The 24,249-nt window shown below is 39.2% G+C and overlaps 1 protein-coding gene across 2 annotated transcripts in view; it reads left to right on the top strand.

The window, feature by feature from the left end:
* Gtf2h1 (general transcription factor IIH subunit 1) overlaps positions 1 to 23,628 on the top strand; it is a 29,982-nt gene extending 6,354 nt beyond the window's left edge. Inside the window, exons 2-15 of one of the 2 annotated variants that reach the window (XM_090348030.1) lie at positions 618 to 776; positions 1,357 to 1,549; positions 3,294 to 3,459; positions 5,787 to 5,880; positions 8,273 to 8,422; positions 8,547 to 8,626; positions 12,606 to 12,733; positions 12,850 to 12,937; positions 16,077 to 16,165; positions 16,561 to 16,678; positions 18,637 to 18,727; positions 18,948 to 19,063; positions 21,278 to 21,370; positions 22,536 to 23,628. In XM_090348030.1, coding sequence (XP_090204156.1) covers positions 623 to 776; positions 1,357 to 1,549; positions 3,294 to 3,459; positions 5,787 to 5,880; positions 8,273 to 8,422; positions 8,547 to 8,626; positions 12,606 to 12,733; positions 12,850 to 12,937; positions 16,077 to 16,165; positions 16,561 to 16,678; positions 18,637 to 18,727; positions 18,948 to 19,063; positions 21,278 to 21,370; positions 22,536 to 22,622 — 1,647 coding nt within the window. In that variant the 5' untranslated portion in view covers positions 618 to 622 and the 3' untranslated portion in view covers positions 22,623 to 23,628. Of the gene's footprint in view, positions 1 to 602; positions 777 to 1,356; positions 1,550 to 3,293; positions 3,460 to 5,786; positions 5,881 to 8,272; positions 8,423 to 8,546; positions 8,627 to 12,605; positions 12,734 to 12,849; positions 12,938 to 16,076; positions 16,166 to 16,560; positions 16,679 to 18,636; positions 18,728 to 18,947; positions 19,064 to 21,277; positions 21,371 to 22,535 lie in introns of those variants that run through there. The other variant, XM_090348031.1, reaches the window with a different exon arrangement.
* The last annotated feature ends 621 nt before the right edge of the window (positions 23,629 to 24,249 follow it).

Here is a 24,249-nt window from a genome sequence, read left to right as displayed (position 1 = left end):
CTTAATTTTATTTAGGTAATGAAAGAAACTTAGACCAGCAGTCAAGAAATTTGGAGTTTGGGCCAGGAGTTTGGCCTAGTAGTTAGAGTGCTTGCATAGCTTGCATGAAAGTTTGATCCCTAGCTACCTATACACAGAAAGCCAGAAGTAGTGCTGTGGCTCAAGTGGTAGAGCTCTAGTTTTGAGAAAGTCCAAAGACAGTGCTCAGGCCCTGAGTTCAAGGAAGGAAAAAGGAAGGAATTTGGGGTTGTTTTCCGCTCTGAATGGTTTTGTGATCTTAGTTGTTTCAGTTGAGACAATTAGTACCTATTCAGTGAAGTTTTAATATTAAATATAGATTAGATATAAGATTACATTTTATAGTGAGACTTTATCTTTTCTTGTGCCATTGGTGCCTGAATTCATGTCATGTCTTTATAAACAAACAAATGGGGAAAATAAATTCATAACTCTTATTAGTATATGTAAAGATTGTTTGAGAAACCACCAATTCTTATAAACTGTGTTGTGTTAATTCACACCTGTGGTATGAGAAAAATGAAATTTGTAGAGGAATAATGACATGCAACTTTTATAACAGAACACTTCACCTTTTCTTCCTTTTATTTCTCTGATAGCCATCATGGCAACTTCATCTGAAGAAGTTTTGTTGATTGTAAAAAAGGTGCGTCAAAAGAAGCAGGATGGAGCTCTATACCTCATGGCAGAAAGAATTGCTTGGGCACCTGAAGGCAAAGATAGATTCACAATCAGCCATATGTATGCAGACATTAAATGTAAGTCAAATATATTACATTTTACATATATGTATCATATTTGTATAGTATTATACCCACTTTCTTTTTGTAGTACTGGAAAGGAAACACAGGTTTTATGCATTCTAGCAAGCATTCTGCATTGGGCTATATCCTAAAATTGTTTTTGTAGTCTTGGTGGGTTTGTTTCTCATTATTTTTATACTATTCTATAACTTGATTTTTTCCTTATTAATAGACCATGTGCAGATTTCCATACATGTATACCGTGCTTTATAGATATCTCCATACAATTTTGCTCCTATAGTTGGATAAGCTGACCATGGTAGCTTAAGCCCATAAACCTAGCTATTTGGTTTGCAAAGATTGAAGAATTGTGCCCGTTAGGGCATAAACAGCTCAAGAAACTCCCATTTCATCCTGTAGCTCTGGTTATAAGGGATTCTTAGAGAAAAAGATATTTCTGAAAAAGCATTACGATTGGAACACAGCTGATAAAGCCCAGGCTATCCTGAATGTTATTGAGAATAGAATTAACAATGGCTAGCATTTTCTACTATATGACTATCCTTATCTAATAAGTTGCATGCTTCCTTTTTAGGTCAAAAAATCAGTCCAGAAGGAAAAGCTAAAATTCAACTTCAACTGGTTCTGCATGCAGGAGACACAACTAACTTCCATTTTTCCAATGAAAGCACAGCAGTGAAAGAGCGAGATGCAGTGAAGGACCTCCTTCAGCAGCTACTGCCCAAATTCAAGAGGAAAGCAAATAAGGAACTAGAAGAAAAAAATAGGTGAAGAAAGAAATGATTGGTCTTTTAAAGAGATGCTAGAGTTTCTCTACACCCTTAATAGAATAATAGCTTATTTTCATTTTTTTAATTTATTTAATTTATTTATTTTTTTGCCAGTCCTTGGGCTTTCTCAATGCTAGTGCTCTACCACTTGAGCCACAGCACCACTTCTGGCTTTTTCTGTGTATGTGGTACCAAGGAATCGAACCTAGGGCTTGTGTGTGCAAGGCAAGCACTTTACCACTAGGCCAGGCTCCTGGCCTATAATAACTCATTATTAATACCACCTCCCCTGCCCCTTTTTTTGTTTCAGTACTGGGACTTGAACTCAGGGCTTAGTAGTTGGAGTCTGGTAAGAGTCTTACAGACTTTTCTGCTCCACCTCACTTTAAATCTCAATTCTCAGACCTTAGCAATCATTAGGATTGCAGGTGTGAACCACCAGTACCTAGCACTTTGTCCTGTTTTTGCTATGTATGAGAAAATAGCCTTTAGTATTTTCACCACTGTGTGTAGTTCTCATCTTTAGCATGTTACTACCTATGTGAATTAACTGCATATAACATTTGATTAAGAACAAAAGTGAAATAGAAGGTGCTAAGATTTCTTAGTTTATCTTCCCAATTCTCTATCACAGAGAAGATACTAAAATATTACAGGGGCTTAGTGGTAGAGTGCTTGCTTAGCAGGCCTGGAGCCCTGAGTTCCATTCCTTAGTACCACATAAACAGAAAACCTGCAAGTGGTAGAGTACTAGCCTTAAGCAAAAGAAGCTCAAGGACAGTGCTTGTGCCCTGAGTTCAAGCCCCTGGACTACAAAAGAAAAGTTGCAAATATGTTTATGAGCAAGAAACAAATTAAAAAGTGAGATTACATGTAAAATAATGAGAATTTTCGATAAGATGAATTACCCCCATTTACCAATATGTATCAGACTGTCCATGCTTACAGCTCCTAGAACTTGCCAAAATGACAAATTGCTTACTAGAAAATCTCTAGTATAGTGTATAGTTCCTCTCTTCCCTTTCACCTTGTGTCTAAGACAATACAGTACTCTACCAAAACATACACACACACACTGATCTCTGTCTTACCGGAATATAAAGATTAATAAAGCCAAATCCATGCTAAGAGTTTAGTAACTTTACTCTTATTTTTTTAGGTGCCAGTGCCGGGGCTTGAACTTGGGAGCAGGGTGAATGTCTCTTAGCTTTTTTCCCCCAAGGCTTTACTCTACCACTTAGGCCACAACTCTATTCTCAGCTTCTCTATGCCTTGGCTCTCCATGCCTGGGCTTACTTCAAACTGAGATCCTCAGATTTGAGCCTCCTGAATATCTAGGTATAAGCTACTAATGCTCAGCTAAGAATTTTGTCTTTACTTCAAATTTTTATCTCTATCTGCATTCCTTCCCCAATTTCTTTCTCTTAATTGCTTAAAAATGAACTAAAAATTAGCTGACTTCTATTATCTCACACCTGTAATCTGAGCTATTCAGGTGACTGAGATCTGTGGGATCATAGTTCAAAGCCAGCCCAAGGAGGTAAATCTGAGACTTTTATCTCCAGTTAACCCCCAGAAATTCCAGAGAGTGTTCCCATTTAATCCCCCCTCCCCAGGGGGGGTATGGGGGTGTAGATAAAGGTTATTTTATGTCACCAGACTTCTTTAAAAATGTTATTTTAATTGTGTTTTATTTAAATGGTGTAGAAATTGAATTACTTTTAATATATTGTATCACCAGAATGCTCCAAGAAGATCCTGGTTTATTTCAGCTTTACAAAGACCTTGTTGTAAGTCAAGTGATCAGTGCTGAGGAATTCTGGGCGAATCGTTTAAATGTAAACGCAACAGATAGTTCTTCCACATCCAATCACAAGCAGGATGTTGGCATTTCTGCAGCATTTCTGGTATGTGACACTTCCAGATTTCTGAACAAAAGAAGTTATAAACTCAATATGTGTGTTTACAATTACTTTTTAAAATAAAAATTAGTATTTCCTTAAGTAAATTAGTGGAAATTTCAGTTTTAATGTTATTTATGTAAAATACTTCCTAATACAAGTAAAATTTAAACTTCAGCCAGCAGCCAAATGGACTTTCAAAGACTATTGGAAAGTGGGTTGAAATTTTTTTTTCTTTAAAAAAAAAAAATTCCAGTGCTGGGAATTAAACCCAGGACTTCTAACATACTAGGCAAATGCTCTCCATTTCAGTCACACCCCCACCCTTTTTTGTGTTTTTTGTCTTTGAGTTAAGGACTTCACTTTACTTTGACTGTCTTTGAACTTTCAATAGCACTTTCATCTCATTTTCCTGGAATTTTGTTAGTGTCCTACCATGTCCAGCTATTTTGTTATATTTTTTATACAGTCTTATTGTGTAGCCCAACCTAGTGTCATTTACACAATCCTTCTACCTCAGCCTCCTGTAATACTTTTTGTGTTAATTTATTTGTCAAGATGATATACACAGGGGTTACAGTTACATATATAAGGTAATGAGGATATTACCTTCTTACCCCCTCCCTCATTTTTCTTCCACTTTCCCTTATCCTTTAACACTCTTTAATTTCATGCATGGTTGTTGTATTTTATTTAAAATATAAAGTTAAATCTGGGCTGGGAATGTGGCTTAGTGGTAGAGTGATTGGCCAGCATGCATGAGGCCCTGGGTTTGATTCCTCAGTACCATATAACCAGAAAAATACACTAGAAGTGACTGTGGCTCAAGTGGTAGAGTGCTTGTCTTGAGCAAAAAGAAGCTCAGGGACAGTGCCCAGGCCCTGAGTCCAAGCCCCAGGATTGGCAGTAAAATAAAGTTTGGGCTGGGAGTTTGGCCTTTGTGGTAGAGAGCTTGCCTAGCATGCACGAAGACCTGGGTTCAATTCCTCAGTACCACATACATAGAAAAAAGAAAAAAGCTGGAAGTGGTGCTGTGGCTCAAGTGGTAGAGCTGTAGCCTTGAGAAAAGCCCAAGAACAGTTCTCAGGCCCTGAGTTCAAGCCCCACAACTGGCAAAAAAAAATAATAATAATAATAAAATAAAGTTAAATGTATAGGGACCAGATTATGGAAAAAGTAACATTTATAAAACCTTACCTGTGAAATTAAGAAATGGAATTGTGTGTCTCAGTGGAACTAGAACCATATTTATACACCCAGAATTTTAAATGCTAGGCTGACAGTTGTAGGACATGCTAGTACTAAGGAGATACAAGGATTCTGAATTCAAGGCCAACCTGGTCTATACAGTAAGTCTAAGATAACCTGAACTATACAGACAGATCCTAGCTCAAAAGAAAAAGTGAAAAAAAAAATATCTCTCACATGTTTAATAGTGTATTGAATTTTTGAGATTTTTCTTTTTCTTTTTCTTTTTTTTTGCTTTTTCTCTTTTTTTTTTTTTTGGTTGGTTGTGCGGGGTGGACTCTGGGCCAGGGTGCTGTCCCTGAGCTCTTCAGCTCAAGGCTACCACCTGTATGCCACTTCCAGTTTTCTACTGGTTAATTGGAGATAAGAGTCTCATGGTCTTTAGTGCCTGGGCTGTATTTGAATCGTGATCCTCAGATCTCACCCTCCTGAGTAGCTAGGATTAGAGGCATGAGCCACCACATCCAGCTTATGAGGCATTTCTTTAAGAAATGAATCACCAAGCTGAGCACTGGGGTGGCTCACTCCTGGTAGCTCCTCAAGAGGCTGAGAATTGATGATCACATTTAGAAGGCAGCTGGGCAGTAAAGTCCATAAGACTCTTCCCTCCATTTAACCACGAAAAGCTGGAAATGGACCTATGGCCAAATGGTAGGGGATCAGCCTTGAGCAAAAAACTTAAGGGCAGCACCTAGCCTCTGAGTTAAGAGATAGGGTCTGGTTCTCTTTACCTCAATAAAAATCAAATCACCTAATGGCAGTTTAACTAGTAACCAAAGTTTATAAGAGTGTAGGCAGCTATAAAAGTTTTATATTAGTTCTGCACCTTTGGCCATACTTTAAGATGCCTATTTGATTATTTGTAAGGAAACAGATTTTATACATTAGTAAGTGACTGAGAAGTCTAGTCTTCTTTGATCCCTGTCTCTGTGTCAGAAGTGAAGTGAGACACTTACTGGCTCTTCCTTTAGAAAATCTGTTTCTAGCGTTTGTATAGTGTCTTTTAGGAGGTTATACATAGTTCCTGATTTGCTAATATATATAAATATTCATGTGTATGTTTGTGTGTGTGGTTTTCATTTTAGGCTGATGTCCGGCCCCAAACAGATGGCTGTAATGGTCTGAGATACAATTTAACTTCTGATATCATTGAATCCATATTTAGAACCTATCCAGCAGGTAAGAAGAGTTGTATTTCTATTAACCTTCAGGTGGTTAAAATATTTAGGTGAATCTCTTACCATATCCATGAAAAAGACTTTTTTTTTTCATCAGTCATGGGGCTTGAATTTGGCCTGGGTGCTGTCCCTCAGCCCTTTAGCTCACCCTACACCCTACCCTTGAGCCAAGCCCCACTTCCCGTTTTCTAGAGGTTAATTGCAGATAAGAGTCTCACGGTCTTTAGTGCCTGGTCTGGCTTTGAACTTTGGTCCTCAGAGCTCAACTTCCTGAGTAGCTAGAGGATTACAGGCATGAGCCACCACACTAGCAAAAAGACTTCTCTTTATTTCTAATTAAGTGCAATAAAATAGGTAAAATCTTTTACCTAGTACCCAACATATGGTAGATACTAAGGGCTCAGTAAATGATATTCTAATCATGAACTCATTGGTGTAATGGCTGTCATTCCAGCAGTGTTTCTTAAGCTTTAACCCTCAGCACATCTGAGTAAAATAAAATGCTACAGAAACATCATTTAATGAATTTCTCCATACCACAACCTGAGATCATCCCTCGGTATCGTATTCAAAGTGACCCTACTAACCCACAAATCATTTCCCATGTAGAAGCTACCCTAAAGTATATTGTCTCTGAGCCTGATATATGTGCGGCCATTATTCTGACCAAATAGTGCTCTATTGGCCCCGTATTGTCATTATCACTTCCCCAGGCCTGTCTTTTAATTTCATATCTTTCTGAAAATAGTAGCATAATTCCATAGTTTTACTGTATGCCAGACACTGTTCTGATGTCTTTTTCTGCATTCATCTAATCACAAATATCCTTAAAGTAGGTATTGTGATCACTATTTTACACATATATAAATGAACAAACAAGCAAATTTAGGTCTGACTTCAAGGCTCTTGGTGTTTACAGTAAAACTTTAAGAAATTGGTGGGCCTGGATTGTGGCCTAGTGGTAGAGTGCTCCACTAGCATGCATGAAGACCTGTGTTCCATTGCCTGGTATCATATAACACACATACACAAAAAAACCAGAAGTGGTTCTGTGGCTCAAATGGTAGAGTACTTGCCTTGAGAAAGGATAGTGGCCAGGCCCTGAGTTCAAGCCTCAGGACTGGCCAAAAAAAGAAAAGAAAAGAAAGAAATTCGACTTGGCACCTGTAATCCTAGTTACTAAGCAGGCTGAGATCTAAGGATCTCCGTTCCAGACCAGCCTGGGCAGGAAAGTCCCCATGAGGCTCTTTCTCCAATTAACCACTCAACTGGAAGTGTGATGTTGAGCGTGTGGCCGAGTGGTATAGTGCTTACCTAACTTGCACAAAGTCTTGGGTTTGATCCTTCGGTATCATATACACAGAAAAGGCAGAAGTGGTGCTATGAATCAAGTGGTAGAGTACTAGCCTTGAGCAAAAGAGCTCAGGGACAGTGCCCAGGCCCTAAGTTCAAGCCCCACAACCAACCAACAAAAGAACTTAATTTTTGCAGGTATTAATTGCATAGGCACATATAAAGGACTTAAACCATATTCACCCTCTTTATTGGCTCTTCCCTCCCACCCACTCATATCTACCTCTTAACATAGCCTATTTTATTTTCCTGTGATTTTTTTTTTTTTTTTTTTTTTTTGCCAGATTCCAGGCTTGAACTTGGGCTTTCTCAAGGTTACAGCTCTACCATTTGAACCACAGCATCACTTCCGGCCTTTGCTATGTGTGTGGTACCAAAGAATCAAACCCAAGTCTTTGTGCATGCTAGGCAAATACTCATATACTAGGCCAAACTTCTGGCCTCCTGTGTTTTTGTTTTTGTTTTTGTTTTTACAAAGGGGTTTCGTCATGGTAATTTACACATGCACATATTATAAGTATATTAACCTCATCTGTTGTCCTCTCTCCATCTTTCTTACCCCCTTGTTGAAGAGTTAATTTTTATGCATAATGAGGTATTTTATCTAATTTATAAAAGTTTGTAAAGTAGTTTCTTACCTAGTCTCAAATTACATATCATATTTATAATTAAATCATAACAAATAGTATGCAAATATAAGAGCTTATTCTAGTTTTTGTTTTAGTCTGGGTTTTAATTGAGAAATTATAAGAAATAATATTCAAAGCCAGATGCGAATGATTCAGGAGGTTAATATCTGAGGATTATGGTTCAGAGGCAGCCATGGCAGGAAAATCTGTAAGACTCTTACTTCAAATTAACTAGCAAAAAGCAAGAAATCAAGCTGTCGTTCAAGTGGTAGATCCCTGGCCTTGTACAAAAAGCCCAGGGACAATGCTCAGAGCCCTGAATTGAAGCCCCAGTCCCAGCACAAAAGAGAAAAAAATGAAATGAATATTCAATGTATAATTATTTCCTGTGGGATTTTTTTTTCTTTACAGTAAAGATGAAATATGCAGAAAATGTTCCTCACAACATGACAGAAAAGGAATTTTGGACACGATTCTTCCAATCTCATTATTTTCATAGGGACCGGCTAAATACAGGGTCAAAAGATCTCTTTGCAGAATGTGCCAAAATAGATGAAAAAGGTAATGTTTATCCCTATCCTTACTATACTCTAGTATTGAACTTTCCTATTCTAGTTGTTGGAGCTATATATGTGAGAAAGCTGTGCTTTGGTGAACTTTTTTTTTTTTATTATTGATTTTCTAGGGTTAAAAACAATGGTTTCATTAGGAGTGAAAAACCCACTACTAGATTTAACAGCTTTGGAAGACAAGCCATTAGATGAGGTAAGAAACAGTAAAAGGGGCTGGGAGTTTGGCCTAGTGGTAGAGTGCTTACCTAGCATGCACGAAGACCCTGGTTTGATTCCTCAGTACCACATACATAGAAAACAAAGCTGGAAGTGGTGTTGAGGTTCAAGTGGTAGAGCTCTAGCCTTGAGAAAGCTCAAGAACAGTGCTCAGGCCCTGAGCTCAAACCCAGGTCTGGCAAGAAAAAAAAAAAAAAAGCAGTAAAAGGAATTTGAGGTAAAGCACAGCCGGCTTTTCCTAGATTCTAGGAAAAGATTATTTTTATAATGTAAAAATAAGTTGGGAAGTATAGGTCTTCATTTGTGAGATTGTAAGATAAGCAAAATACCGTTATCTGAAATGATTTATCTTTGATAAGTGCTTGGATATGATCTCCATCCCCTACAAAGATGTGCTTTTTGGTATGATATTTACTGAAAATTTTTGGACATGCCAGGCAGCAATGGATCCCGATTGTAATCCTACCTAATCAGGAGGGTGAGATCTGAAAATAGAGGTTCAGAACCAACACACATAGAAAAGACTATGAAACTATCTCCAGTTAACTAGCAAAAAGCTAAAAAGAAAGAGCCGGGCACTATGGCTCACGCCTGTTATCCTAGCTACTCAGGAGACTGAGATCTGAGGATCAAGGTTCAAAGCCAGCACAGGCACAAAAGGACCTGAGACTCTTATACGGGAAGTGAGGCTTGACTCAAGGGTAGGATGGTAGCCTTGAGCTGAAGAGCTCAAGGGTAGTGCCCAGACCAAGTTCAAGCCCCTTGACCCACAAAAAAGAAGGGAGGGAAGGAGGAAGAGAGGGGAGGGAAGGTTTTTCTAGCTAGCTTTCTGAAAAAACTTTGCCCACATCTGCTCAAGTATGTTCCAGAAGCTATGCTATCAAGTGTGAGCACCATTACTCCAACTAAACAAATTTATTCATTCACAGAGAAAAGGGCAATTTCTTTTGGATCCCATTTTCTGGTCCAGAAATATGCCATCATTCTTTTCATTTTTCTTAGCCTCTGGCTCCTTAATGTACTTACAACTTGTTTTATTATTTTTTTCTTTCTTACCTCTTAATTTCAGTGTATGTAATTACTAGGTGGGAAAAATACTTTTAATTTTTGGGGGGAGAGGGGTCATAGAGCTTGAACTTGGTCTGGGCACTGTCCTTGAGCTCTTCAGCTCAAGGCTACCACCCTACCCCTGTGCCAAGCCCCACTTCCTGTTTTCTAGAGGTTAATTGGAGAGAAGAGTCTCGGGTGTTTTGTACCTGGTCTGGCTTTGAACCTTGATCCTTAGATCTCAGTCTCCTAAGTAGCAAGGATTACAGGTGTGAGCCACCGCATTAGCTAATACTTTTAAATTTTTATGCTACGTTCTAAATTAAGAGAAAGTAATCTTTGGTGCTCAGGTGAGTCATTTTCTTGATGAAATTCAATCTTCTTGATAGTTCTTCCAACTCACTAGTTTCCTTGGTGAATCTGAACACCATATAAACATAGTTCTCTTCTAAGCATTGTGAGAGAATACTAAATGAAAATTCCAGTATAGTTCTGAATGGTAGGGCAGAATGATTTTTTTTTTCCAGTTGTAGGGCTTTAACTCTGGGCCTGGGCACGTCTCTGAGCTCTTCAGTTCCAGGCTAGCACTCTAGCCACCGTGCCACCTGCAGTTTTCTGGTGGTTAATTGGAGATAGAGTCTCACAGACTTTCATGTCCTGGCTGGCTTTGAACTACAATCTTCAGATCTCAGCCTCCTGAGTAGCTAGGATTACAGGTATGAGCCACCAACACCTAGCGCATATATATAGTGGAAGATTTTACTTTATTATCAATTTCAAACTAAATATAGTTTATTTGCTTTGAGACAATCTTAAGTTGCTCAGGCCAACCTCAAACTCAATTCTCCTGCCTCCACCTCTCCAACAAGTATCTGGGATTATAGGAAATTGCACTTTTTTTTTTTTTGTCAGTGCTAGGGCTTGCACTGTCCTTAAGATTTCTCAAGGTTAGTGCTCTACCACTGGAGCCACAGCACTGCTTCCAGCTTTTTCTGGATATGTGGTACTGAGGAATCTAACCCAGGGCTTTGTACATGCCAGATAGGCACTCTACCACTAGGCCACTCTCGTGGCCCCTCTACTGTATAGTCCTTAAAATTAAACTACCCGATGGTAGCCTTGAGCTGAAGAGCTCAGGGACAACCCCCAAGTGCAAGCCTCATGATCCACCAAAAAAACAAAAAAAAAACAAGAGTTTGGCTTAGTGGTAGAATGCTTGCCTAGCATACATAAAGACCTGGGTTCAATTCCTCGCTACTACATATATAGAAAAAGCCAGAAGTGGTGCTATGGCACAAGTGGTAGAGCTCTAGCCTTGAGAAAGCCCAAGGACAGTGCTCAGGCCCTGAGCTTTAAGCCCTAGGACTTGCAAAAAAAAAAAAAAAAAATACTCAGAAAACAAAAAAACTAACTACCCAGTCCAATGCTGGCCTTAATATACATATATAATAGATATATATTATATATAATATATATGTACATATTATATGCATTTCTAAATTCAATTGTTTGGTGTTTTTAATTAGTAAGAGTAATAGTACTTGCCAGTCATACAGGCGAAAGTGGATGTGAGGGCAGTCTGACTGTGACATACATTACCCCATTAAGCATCAATGTTGATTCAGCTGATCTGTCTGGCTGGGTGGGTATCCCCTTCCTGACAGAAGAAGGGAATACTTCTATACATGGTCTCAAGAGAGGATGAAGAAGGTATAGCTTGGTGGAAGAGTTCATGCTTATCACATGTAAAGCCCTGAGTTCCATTCCCAGCACTGCCCAAAAGACAAAAAGCCTATCTCAAAGTGCTCAGTGAATTGCATGTTATTGCCATTATCTACAATATTGCCAAAATATTCTCTGAATATAACCAAAGCTTTCATAGAAATAGTGTTGATTCTATTTTTACTCTTCTTTCCTATTAACCTCTACTTATTTTAACTGTTAATAGACTATGATCTCAAGCCTCCCAAATACATTGTTTCATTGCTTTAAACACTTAATTGTGTAATGATTAATCTTGTTTCCCTCGTCTCACTCTGAACCTGCTTGATTTCTCCACCTACAATACTTCAAGGGCATACACCCCAGTACCAGTACACACACAAAGAAAGTGATATAGAGGATAAGGCATATAACTCAAGGGTAACACTTGCTAACATACATAAGACCATGCAGTTGATTACTAGCACAGAATTGGGGGAGAAGTAGAATTTTTGAAATATGCTAAAAAGACTAAACGGACTTTGTGATACTAATTTTTATTGGTAAAACAACACTTACTTTTTGACATTTTCTAGTAAATATTTAGAAATGTTTTGGAGAGTAAAGTGTGTTCCATCATGGTGGTTTACAACTCTAATCTTAACTACTCAGGAGCTAAATCTGAAGATTGTTTTAAGAAGAAAGATTTGAAGTCAGCTGGGGTAGAAAAGTCCATAAGACTCTTATTTGCAATTAATCACCAAAAAGTTGCAAGTAGAGGTATGGTTCAAGTGGTGGAGCCCTAACCTTGAGTGGAATAGCCCAAGCAAGAACATGAAGGCCCTGAGTTCAAGCCACAATAGTGGTATAAAAAAAAGTTTATGAAGCCAGGCACTGTGGCTCATGCCTGTAATCCTAGCTACTCAGGAGGCTGAGATCTTAAGGATCAAAGTTCAAAGCCAGCCCGGGCACAAAATGACCTGGGACTCTTATCTCCAATTAATCTCTAGAAAACAGGAAAGTGGGGTTTGGCTGAAGGGTAGCCTTGAGCTGAAGAGCTCAAGGACAACACCCAGGCTGAGTACAAGCCTCATGACCCTCCCAAAAAAAGTTCTGTGATATACCATATATTTTCTTTTTTATATGATAGATAGAGGGGGAAAGCAGAACCTTACTTTGGTTTTTAATCTACAAAATTGTTTCCATAGGGCTATGGCATTTCCTCGGTGCCATCTACTTCCAATTCTAAATCCATCAAGGAGAATAGTAATGCTGCAATCATCAAGAGGTTTAACCATCACAGTGCCATGGTTCTGGCAGCTGGTCTCAGGAAACAGTTAAGTATACCTGCAAAGACTTAGTCACTAGGCTTTTCAGGATATACAGATGGAGTTGTGGTTTTCTGTTTTGGTGTCCTGCTTTAACATTCATGTTTTTCCCTTTGTTTTTAAGACAAGCACAAAATGAACAAAATGGTGAACCCAGCCACTCGGATGGAAATTCTGGAGATGCTGACTGCTTTCAGCCAGCAGTCAAAAGGGTATGGGCACAAAATTTGGACCATTTGGGTCTTGGGTTTCTCCAGGTATAAAGTATCTATAAATACTTTGTATTGCTTATTACATATTATGAATTATGTCTGACCAAAACATTGTTTCACTTCAAGTATCGAGCATTATAAATCTGTTCAACTTTATCAAGTAAATTGGCTACACAGTTCTGTCTTTGTTTTGCTTATGTGCTATTTCTCGTACTTGAATTCCAGGCCTGGCACTGTCCCAGGGTTGATTTCCTCCAAAGCTTACACGTGAGCCACAGCTCCATTTCCATCTTTTGGTTCTTGATTAGAAATGTGTCTCACAGACTTTCTTGATCAAGGTGGCTTTGAACTGTGATTTCAGATCTCAGCCTTCTGAGTAGCTAGAATTATAGGGATGAGCCAGTGGGCTTGTTTTTTGAGAACTATGGTTTGAACTCAGGGCCTTGCAAATGGAAGGTAGGTGCTCTTCTCTAACACTTGGAACCATGCCCACAGTTTAGTCCTTACATTGTTTAGGTATACCTTTGTCAGTACTAGAAATAAGTAATGAAGCTACTTTAGAGGGCAATTTGGCAATACATATGAAATTTTAAAGGTGTGTGACCATAATTTCTCTTGTGGAGAGTGATATACTTGTAGGCATTTAAGAAAAAGATAAGTGTAAAGATTTAAATACAAATGCCCAATGCAATGTTATAGTAGATATATAGAGATGTGAGATATAGATAGATAGATAGATAGATAGATAGATAGATAGATAGATAGATATAAAATAGAGATATATCTAGGTATATGTAGTAAATTGACAGAATGGGGATTGATTAAATGACTTAAAAGGGATTAATGAAAGGGCAGGCATGGTAGTATATACAACCCCAGCTACTTGGGAACTGAAGATAAAAGAATTGAAGTTTTAGGCCAGCATGGACAAAAATAAAGTTAGGAAGACCGACCTACCTCAGAAAACAAGCCAAGAAAGGTTGTATACACCTGTAATCCTTCTTGGGAGGTAATTGTAGGGTTGGCACTGTCCAAACTGGGCCCTAGGCAAAGGCTGGAGACCTTATCTGACAATGCAAAAAGGAATGAGAGCAGAAGACGGGAACATAGCCTAGTAGAAACAGAGTGCTCGCCTAGCATGCACAAAGCCCTTTGTTACCACATACACAGGAAAAGCCAATGCCGTTGCTCAAGGGGTAGAGCTAGCCTTGAAAAAGCCCACGGACAGTGCTCAGGCCCTGAGTTCAAGGCCCAAAAGTGGCAAAAAATAACAATAATAAATAATTCAGAGAATGCCTTTTTTTTCTGTCTCTTGTCAGTGTCTTTTTTTGAAGATTTATTAAGTAGTTGTCCAAACGGATTTCACTTCCACAGTAATGAGTATATGCATCTTGATCAGTGTTACCCCTTCCATTGTTCTCTCCCATCATTTGATGCTTTTATGATAGTTTACCCAGGATTAAGTACATTTTCAGTTTAGAATGTTCTGTTTGTGGTCTTACCAGTCAGTCCCATTTAAAGTAGAGGAACGTCTATATTGCATCAAAAAATTTATGGAAGTAGTATCGTGGTACATGCCTGTAATCTGAGCACACAGGAGGATCACAGGTTTCATGCCATCCAGGGCTAGACTCTAGAGCCAGTGGCTCACACTTGTAATCCTAGCTACTTACTCCAAGGCTGAGATCTGAGGATGGCTGGCAACTGAAAGCCAGCCCTGGCAGGAAAGTCCACGAGACCTTCTGCAATTAACACCAGAAAACCGGAAGTGGCACTGTGGCTCCAAGTAGTACTAGCCTTGAGCTCAGAAACAGCATCTAGGCCCAGAGTTCAAGCCTCATGACAAATAACAACAGAAAAGGTATTTTATAACAAAGGAAGCTCAGGAACTTCAAAAAAGCCTTCAAAAGAAGGTTGTTCTTCGGTAATAGTTGTTCCAGTAACGTATTTCAGTGAAGGGATAAATAAATACTCTATATTTCACTAGTTTATTGTGTTTCAGTATGTATTAACATTTAAAATGAGGGGCCAGGAGTTTGGCCTATGTAGAATGCTTTTGCCTAGCATGCATGAAGACCCTGGTTCAATTCCTCAATACCACATAAATAGAAAAAAAAAAGCCAGAAGTGGTGCTGAGGCTCAAGTGGTAGAGCTCTAGCCTTGAAAAGCCCAAGGACAGTGCACAGGCCCTGAGTTCAAGCCCAGGACTGGAAGAAAAAAAAAAACACCATTTAAAATGAATAAATTCAATGAAGTACTTCAAAATCAAGTGAGCTAACTCATTTTTAAAACTAAGAAAAGTGACATTAAGATATAAATTATAAGGCTAAGCATGGTGGCTCCTGCCTGTAATCATAGCTATTTAGGAGACTGAGATCTGAGGATCATAGTTCCAAGCTAGCCCGGGCACTAAAAAGTCCACAAAACTTATATCCATTTAATCACCAAAAAACCGGAGATGGCACAGTGGCTCAAGGGTTAAGGCAGTAGCCTTGAGCTGAAGAGCTCAAGGACAACACCCAGGCCCAGAGTTCAACTGACCAAAGAAAAAAAATTATAAATCACAGGACCCAGAGTTTGATAGTTCTTGCCTACCATGAACAAAGACCTGGGTTCAATTCCTCAGTATCATATACATAGAAAAAGCCAGAAGTGGTGCTGTGGCTCTAGTCTTGAGAAAGCCCAAGGGCAGTGCTCAGGCTCTTGAGTTCAAGCCCTAGGACTAGAAAGAAGATTAGAGGTCCGGGAGTATTGCCTAGTAGTAGAGTGCTTATCTAACATGCACAAAGCCCTGAGTTTGATTCCTTGGTGCCACATACACAGAAAAAGTCACAAGTAATACAGTGGCTCATGCCTGTAATCCTAGCTACTCATGAGGCTGAGATATGAGGATCATGGTTCAAAGTTATCCCTGGCACTAAAGTTTGGGGGAAACTCTTATCTCCAGTTAACCACTAGAAAATGGGAAGTGGCTCTGTGGCTCCAGGGTAGGGTGGTAGTAGAGCTAAAGAACTCGGACAGTGGCTGAGCCCAGAATTCAAGCCCCATGAGCCCCCCAACGCCCCCAAAAAAAGATCATCTCTAGCTCATAGTAAAAAGATAAAGTTACTGACCAAAAATATTGTGTTAACAATTATAGGCAAAGCTACAAGAATCCATTGAATATGAAGACTTGGGAAAAAATAATTCCATTAAAACAATTGCACTAAACCTCAAGAAGTCGGATAGGTAAGTTATCAATGATAAGTTGAAGCCGAATAGTTTAATAACAATTCATTACAGGGTGTATTCTCCAAATGTAGGTATTCTTTGATTTTTTTTTTAATTAATCATAAAGTACAGCATACTGTTTTCTTAAAAAATTTACTAGATGAAGCCGGGAGTGCAGTGGCTCACGCCTGTAATCCTAGCTACTCAGGAGGCATATATCTTAGGAAATCATTCTAGATCATCCTAGATCATCAAAATAAATTTTGGATTTTTATGGTCCCTTTTTATTGCCCTTAAGGATTTTAACTGTCGTATATTTCTCTGTCTTGAGAAGGAAATATATTATCACTGAAGTATTTGAAAAACAGCTATTGAGCACTTGACTCTGATTTTTTTTTCTGTTCTACCTTCAGATATTATCATGGTCCAACTCCAATCCAATCACTACAGTATGCAACAAGTCAGGACATTATTAATTCATTTCAAAGTATTAGACAAGAAATGGAAGCTTACACACCCAAATTAACTCAGGTATGTGACTCATTCTATTTAAAGATCAGAATTCTTACTGTTCTTCCATTTAAACAAACATCCAGATTGAACTATACCAGTAACATTTTAATTAGGTATAGACACTCTTCTAGGAAATGTTGGCTATACTTGTAATTCTAGCTACTCAGGAGGCTAAGACATGAGGATTAAGGCTTGAAGCCAGCCAAGGCAGACAAATGCAAAAGACTTTTCTTTCTTTCCTTTTTTTTTTTTTTTTTTTTGCCAGTCCTAGGCTTGGGCTCAGGGCTTGAGCACTGTCCTTGGACTTTCTCAAGGCTAGAGCTCTACCACTTGAGCCTCAGCACCACTTCCGGCTTTTTCTGTATGTATGTGGTACCAAAGAATTGAACCCGGGTCTTCGTGCATACTAGGCAAGCACTTTAACCACTAAGCCAAACTCCCAGCCCCCTTTTTTTTAAACTTGAGCAGAAGAGATGTTTATTTCAAAGAGAAAGATGGAACTGCCCATGGAAACAGACAGGGGGCCTGAAACTTACTGCCAAATAACCAGCAAAAAGCCAGAAGTAGAGCTGTGGCTAAGTGGTAGAATGCCAGCCTTGAGAGAAAAGGCTTAGAGACAGAGCACAGGTCATGAGTTCAATCTCTATAGTCGTACCAGCAGGGCGGGGCAGGGAGGAGTCTGTTAAATAAACTGAAAAAAAAAGATCAAAAAGTGGGAAAAAAGATGGTTGGCATAGTGAAAGAGGATCTGAAAACATTAAAAAAAAATAGTATTGTTTGCTACTATTTTCTTATATACTTGGTTTTATTGGGAAAATCTTATCTAAAAGCATATGCTCAGTCTCATCACTGCAGCTTAACCTACACTGCCTCTTTTATTATTAATTAGTAGATTGAGTGCTGCTTTCTGGCAGTAGGACCTTTTCTTCCTCTACCCCCAACTTAGGTGGCAAAAAGAAAAAAGAATCACATACCCAGACTGGGGGGCATTGGTAGAAAGGAGGGGTTGTGGAAAACGTGATTAATAAAGACTGGATGTGGAGGCAGAAGAGTGGTGAAAGGAGGAGGGTGGATGATCATTGTACATTATAGGCATGCACAGAACTATCATAATGAATCACATTCATTTTTCCAGTTAAGATGTGTTAATGTTAAAAGAACCTTTACAAGCCCACTTTTCCAGTCCTGTCTTCAACCAGTCTTCACTACTCCTTTCCACACGTAGCTAAGAAGTCTGTACTTCCTTATACATTAAGATGTTTTTTTCTTTTTTTTTTTTGTCTTTCATGTGCCTTGAACTCAGGGGGCCTAAGTGCCATCCTGACCTTTTTTTTTTTTTTTTTTTTCCCCAGTCCTGGGCTTGAGCTCAGAGCCTGAGCACTGTCCTTGGACTTTCTCAAGGCTAGAGCTCTACCACTTGAGCTTCAGCATCACTTCTGGCTTTTTTTTTTTTTTTCATCCTGACCTTTTTCACTCAAAGCTAGAGCTCTACCACAGTGAGTCACACAGCTCCACTAACGGTTTTCTGGTAGTTAATTGGAAATAAGTCTCTCACAGACTTTTTCAGGCAGGCTTCCAACTGCAGTCCTCGGATCTCAGCCTCCTAAAGTAACTAGAGGAACTGTGACTAGAGTTATGGGTGTGCTGGCTAAGATAGCCAGTCTTATGATCACATCATAAATTTTTTGTATTTTTTTCTGGCTTTTTCCATTGAATATTTGTAGATCATACTTAAATGTAGCAGGTTAAAGTCAGAAAGCAAAACTACTAATGGAAGGAAATTATTATATTACTGGAATGTAAGCTTTTCTATCCAGACTGTTTTTGACCTCAAGGAAGTAGGTAACTGTCATTGCTATAGATATGTATTATTACAGGAAAAAAAGTTTTTAACTGAACCTTTTACTATAAAACTCAAATATTAAATGGTAACTGACAAAAGAGGAAGATTTATTTCCTTGTGTCATTTCTTTCAGGTCCTCTCAAGTAATGCTGCTAGCAGTACCATCACAGCACTGTCACCTGGAGGAGCACTTATGCAGGGAGGATCACAGCAAGCCATAAACCGTACGCACACCAGGCAATCTGCTACTTCTGTCCTTTTGTCATTATCTCTGAAGAGTAACCCTTGCTTTCTCTTTGAAGCAATTCTGAAATCGGCTTGGCACCTCATGCATGTTAAACATTCACTCAGCTACTGAGCTGCACTCCTGACACCTTAAGTGGTTGTTTTTAGAGACTTTGTATAGAAAATAACTTTTATCATATGGACCTTTTTTTTTTCCAGAGATGGTGCCAAATGATATTCAGTCTGAATTGAAACATTTGTATGTGGCTGTTGGAGAACTTCTCCGGCATTTTTGGTCCTGCTTTCCTGTTAATACACCATTCCTAGAAGAAAAGGTTAGAACCTTACTAATGGATTATGTTATTTTGAAGTTAGAAAATGTTACTGTGAGCCTAGTGGCTCACACCTATAATCCTAGCTACTCAGGAGGCTGAGATCAGAGGATCACAGTGCAAAGCCAGCCCTGGCACTAAAGACTGTGAAACTCTCTTATCTCCAATTAACCGCCAGAAAAACCAGAAGTGGTGCTATGGCTCAAGGGGTAGGGCAGTTGCCTTAGCTCAGCTCAGGTATAATGCCCAGGCCAAGGAGTAAGACAGTGCCCAGGCCCTGAGTTTGAGCCCTCTGACTGGAGAAGGACGAAAGGAAAGAGAGAAAGGGAAGGGGTAAAGAAACATGAGACCCTGGGCCCGGGAGTTTGGCCTAGCGGTTAAAGTGCTTGCCTAGCATGCACAAAGACCCGGGTTCGATTCCTCGGTATCCCACATACACAACCAAGCCGGAAGTGACAGAGAGGAGACTGCAACAAGCGACAGAGAGCGAAAGCAAGCAAGCAGAGCCCAACCGAGTGGTGGCCCGAGCGAGCGGGGCCGGAGCGTGCGGGAGCGAGCCGAGCCAGAGCCAGCGAGGCCGGAGCGAGCGGGGCCAGAGCGAGAAGGGGCCGGAGCGAGCGGGGCCAGAAAGAGAAAGAGAAGGGGGCAAAAAAAAAAAAAAAAGAAAGAAACATGAGACCCTATCTGAAAAAGAAAGTTGCAGTCAACAGTAGTAGCATGTGTCTCAAGTTTGAGAATAGTTTAAACTACATAGCAAGTGATGCTTTTTGTTCTTTCTTCCATTGGCTCATGCCTGTAATCATAACTACTGAAAAAGTCAAAAGTAGCACTGTGGTCAAGTAGTAGAGTGCTAGCCTCAGGTGAACAAGCTAAGGGACATTACCAGATCTTGAGTTCAATCCCTAGTGGTATTGTAACAAACAAAAAAAATGTAAGTGGCCTGTTTCTCCCTGATACTCAATAATAGCTACAATTAAGCAAAAACAAAATCCCACACATTTCTCACCCATTGATTTGAATTTAGAAAAAAAAAAATGTGGTACTCAAAATGTCTGCTTTTGGCTACATTGCTAAAAGAAAAGTCCTTTTATAAAATTGCTGTTAAGGACCAGGATCGTAGCCTAGCAGTAGAGTGCCGGCCTAGGATGTACGAAGGCCTAGCTTCCATTCCCTGGTACCACATACACAGAAAAAGCCAGAAATAACCCTGTGGCTCAAGTGACAAAGCACTACCCTTGAGCAAAAAGTGTCCAAGGACAGTGCCCAAACCCTGAGTTCAAGCCTCAGGACTGTCCCCCCTCCCAAAAAAAAAAAAAAAAAAAACTGCTCCTAAATTCTTTGACATAGAAAGTTATCATTTAGAAATTTACCCTAAAGGGGAAAAAAAATATATGTATAGACATTTAGTTACAGAGATGTTTGCTGACCACTGAGAAAGTTGAAAAGTAGAAATGACCTATAACCTATAATATTTACTAGAAAGGGGTTGGTTAATGATCTGATGTATTTATATATTGAAATATTATACATCTATTTAAAACAATGACATAGATCAGCATTAGGTAAAGATGTTCACATTACACCAGTGCAACTTTTTTTTTTTTAATTTTGTGCCAGTCTTAGAGCTAGAACTCAGGACCTGAGCCCTGTCCCTGAGTTTTTGTGCTTAGGGCTAGTTGTTCTATAATTGGGACTGCACTTCCAGCTTTTTTTTTTTTTTTTTTTTGCCAGTCCCATAGCTTGAACTCAGAGCCTAAGCACTTGGGCTTTCTCAAGACTAGCTGTCTACCCCTTGAGCCACAGCTTTTGCTATGTATGTGGTACCAAGGAATCAAGCCCAGGTCTTCATGCCTGCTAGGTAAACACTCTACCACTAGGTACCACTTGCCTATGCTGGGCTGGAACTCAAGTCCTCAGATCTCAGCCTCTTGAGTAGCTAGGATTACAGGTGTGAGCCACCCATGCCCAAATTCCAAGTGCAGTTTTTAAAAATAGTATGTCCTTGAGGTTTTTTTTCTACTTATATATATTTATGCACATATAAATTAAAAATAAAATAAAATTAATTATGGACCAAGATGTTAGAGATTTGTTTCTTTTACCTTTTTTGAAATTTTTACATGAAAGGAACTTTTCCTAAAATACAAGGTAATGTTCTTATTACTCTCAGAATCTTTAAGAATTTCTGTAATTCACTCATTTCTTATTTTTCTTTAGGTAATGAAAATGAAAAATAATTTGGAACGGTTCCAAGTTACAAAGCTCTGCCCATTCCAAGAGAAAATTCGGAGACAGTATTTAAGCACAAATGTAAGGCAACATCTGGATTAATTGTTTGTATGTAGTAAAATGATGGTATTAACTTTGCTCTTACATAGATAAGTATTTTGGTTTTTTTCTCTTGCTTAATGTACTTTTTTATTATAAAATGTGATATATAGTCAGAAGTATATGAAATATACATATCCAGCTATCAGGAAAGGTATTGGGCTACCATAATTCATAGATCTTCTGAATGCCACTGTCCAGATAGTTAGACACCTCCCACCTCCAGAGATCATGACTAACCAGCAATTCTGATGTTCAGTTATGATGCAATCAGAACAGTTCATTCAAAGATCTGTAGTTCTAAACTAAGATAGACATTAGACAACCTGTGTAGCATTGAAACTATTTAGACTTTTTGTGATTTGCAGCGCCATATAGCATTCTTGACATGTTGAGGCTGGAAAAGAACATTAAAGCTAAGTAGCTGGGCACCAGTGACTAGCTACTCAAGAGGCTTCGACTTAAGAGGATTAGGGTTCAAATCCAACCAAGGCAAAAAAGTCCATGAGAGTCTCATCTCCAATTAACCACCAAAAAAACCTGTACTGAAGATGTGACTCAAGTGGTAAAAGTACTAGCTATGAGCAAGAAAGTTAATGGATTACAAGGTCCTGAGTTCAAACCCTGGTATCAGCACATAGACACACAAAAGAAAAGCATAGAAAAGGATGTGGGATATAGCTCAGTGACAAAGAGTGTCTTCCCACCATGCAAAGGCCCTGGGCCTTTTCTTTCAGAAACATACACAAACAAGAAAAAAGTGTTTTACAGAGTGGCGGATCCAAGATTGCTGAGGCTTGCTAATAAAGTTCAGGGTAGAGCATGTGTTGGGCCCTAAATTATACAATCTTCAAAAAGTAAGGCATTTTTCTAATATCCTAAAGACAGTGTTGATACTAGCTTCCACCTTTGTCCAAAATCCAATGTGTCACAACACTGGCAGGGCACGTGAGCTTCTAGCCACTGCACTGTACCAATCATTTCTCTTTTCCATGCAAAATGTGTCTGCACTTTTGAAGAGGGCTTGCCGATCACCTCATTGAGGAAGTGCTTGTGGGCTGAGAAAGTTGAAAGCATATGCCAGATTTGGGTCAGAAACAAACATCTGCCTTTGCCCAGTTGTTAAGTATCCTGCCATGTGTTTCAGTTGGTAAGTCATATAGAAGAAATGCTCCAGACAGCCTACAACAAGCTTCACTCATGGCAGTCACGGCGCCTGATGAAGAAGACGTGAGGTGCTCATGGTTTAATGAGATTGAGCAAACTGACCTGCGGTGACTCTGGAGACCTGGCCTAACAGACATGCAGACGCCCATAAAGGAGAACTAGCTGCAGCATGCCAACTCCCAGAGCATATGCTATTGTACTTGCACATTGAGAACTGAAGGGAAGGAAGGGACCTTGACTCAACTAAACGCTGGGGGGAGGTAAATTAAGGCAGAACCAAATGAGCTAAGTTGCAAATATATTTGAATATAAATGTACATATATATGTGTGTATGCATATATATGTATTTAAGGACTGTTTACTGCAGTTACTCAGGAACTGCTTTTGATTGATACTAAGCTGCTTTGAGAAATTAAAAAAAAAACTTAAGGGTGCATTGATAAAAATCTGAGGGTTTTTTTTGTTTTGTTTTTGTATATTTTTTTTCTTAAGTTTATGGCACAGGGTAGACCTTAAGTATTTCTCCTCCATCCTCCACTTGGACCCTCAAGTTTCACTGAATTCTAGTTGTACCTTATATCAGCAAGTTGAAGAAAGTACTTTAAAATAAAGCAGAGGGAGACTGTTGCTCAGCCATCAGGAAACAGTTGTAGTCAGAAGACATCATTGGTCCTGTGTTTCCTAAGGAAATAAGAATAAATATTGCACTGAATATGGTTTGGAGTCCCTAAGTACAGGGGGATCATATTTACAGAAAGTTGTGTGTGGAGTTTTAATGCAGAATTTTGTCGGAAGACAATGGCGCTGCATGTTTAAGTGCAAATGTATATTGCTAAGATTTTTTTTTAAGATGGCATGTGCTTTGAGAAGAGGAAGTTGCATTTTTAAGAGTTTAAAAATCTTACAAGTGAGAAATATGAAAATCTTACTTATTTTCACCTCTAGAAAAAAATAAAAGATGTTTCTCATATCTACTTTTCTCCAGTATCTGATTGTTACTGTCCTTGGCGGATCGATAATCATCGCATAGTGACTGAAAAGCCTAAATGCAATAATAATAATAAATGTTCTCGTTTCTGGAATTTGTGCCATATTTGTTCCTAAGAGGAATCATTCACTGAGACTTCAGACATTTGTTTTCAAAATTATAAGGAAAAAAAGGTAAAGCTTTTTACAGATTTTTTTTTTGCCAGTCCTGGGCTTGAGCTCAGGGCCTGAGCACTGTCCTTGGACTTTCTCAAGGCTAGAGCTCTACCACTTGAGCCTCAGCACCACTTCTGGCTATTTTTTATGTATGTGGGGTACCGAGGAATTGAACCCGGGTCTTCATGCATGCTAGGCAAGCACTTTAACCACTAGGCCAAACTCCCGGCCCCGTTTTTTTTTTTTTTTTTTTAGCCAAAATATACTTGGTGGTTTCTCCTAGTGTGTGACATGATTAATTGGAGATAAGAGTCTCTCTGACTTTTTTATTTTTGTTTTTGTTTTTGGTGTGGGTCATGGGGCTTCAACTGGGCCTGGACACTGTCCCTGACCTCTTCAGCTCAAGTAGTACTCTACCACTTGAGCCACAGTGCCACTTCTATGGCTTAAAAAAGTCACTTCTGGCTATTCTTTCTGTTTATGTGGTATTGAGGAATCCAGCCCAAGGCTTCCCACTTGCTAAGCACTACCACCAAGCCACATTCCCAGC

The sequence above is a fragment of the Megascapheus bottae genome, chromosome 16 (genome assembly GCF_031878675.1).
Source record: "Megascapheus bottae isolate mThoBot1 chromosome 16, mThoBot2.hap1, whole genome shotgun sequence".
NCBI lineage: Eukaryota > Metazoa > Chordata > Mammalia > Rodentia > Geomyidae > Megascapheus > Megascapheus bottae.
The sequence above is the reverse complement of the archived record's forward strand: the minus strand, read 5'-3'. Positions and strand labels throughout refer to the sequence as shown.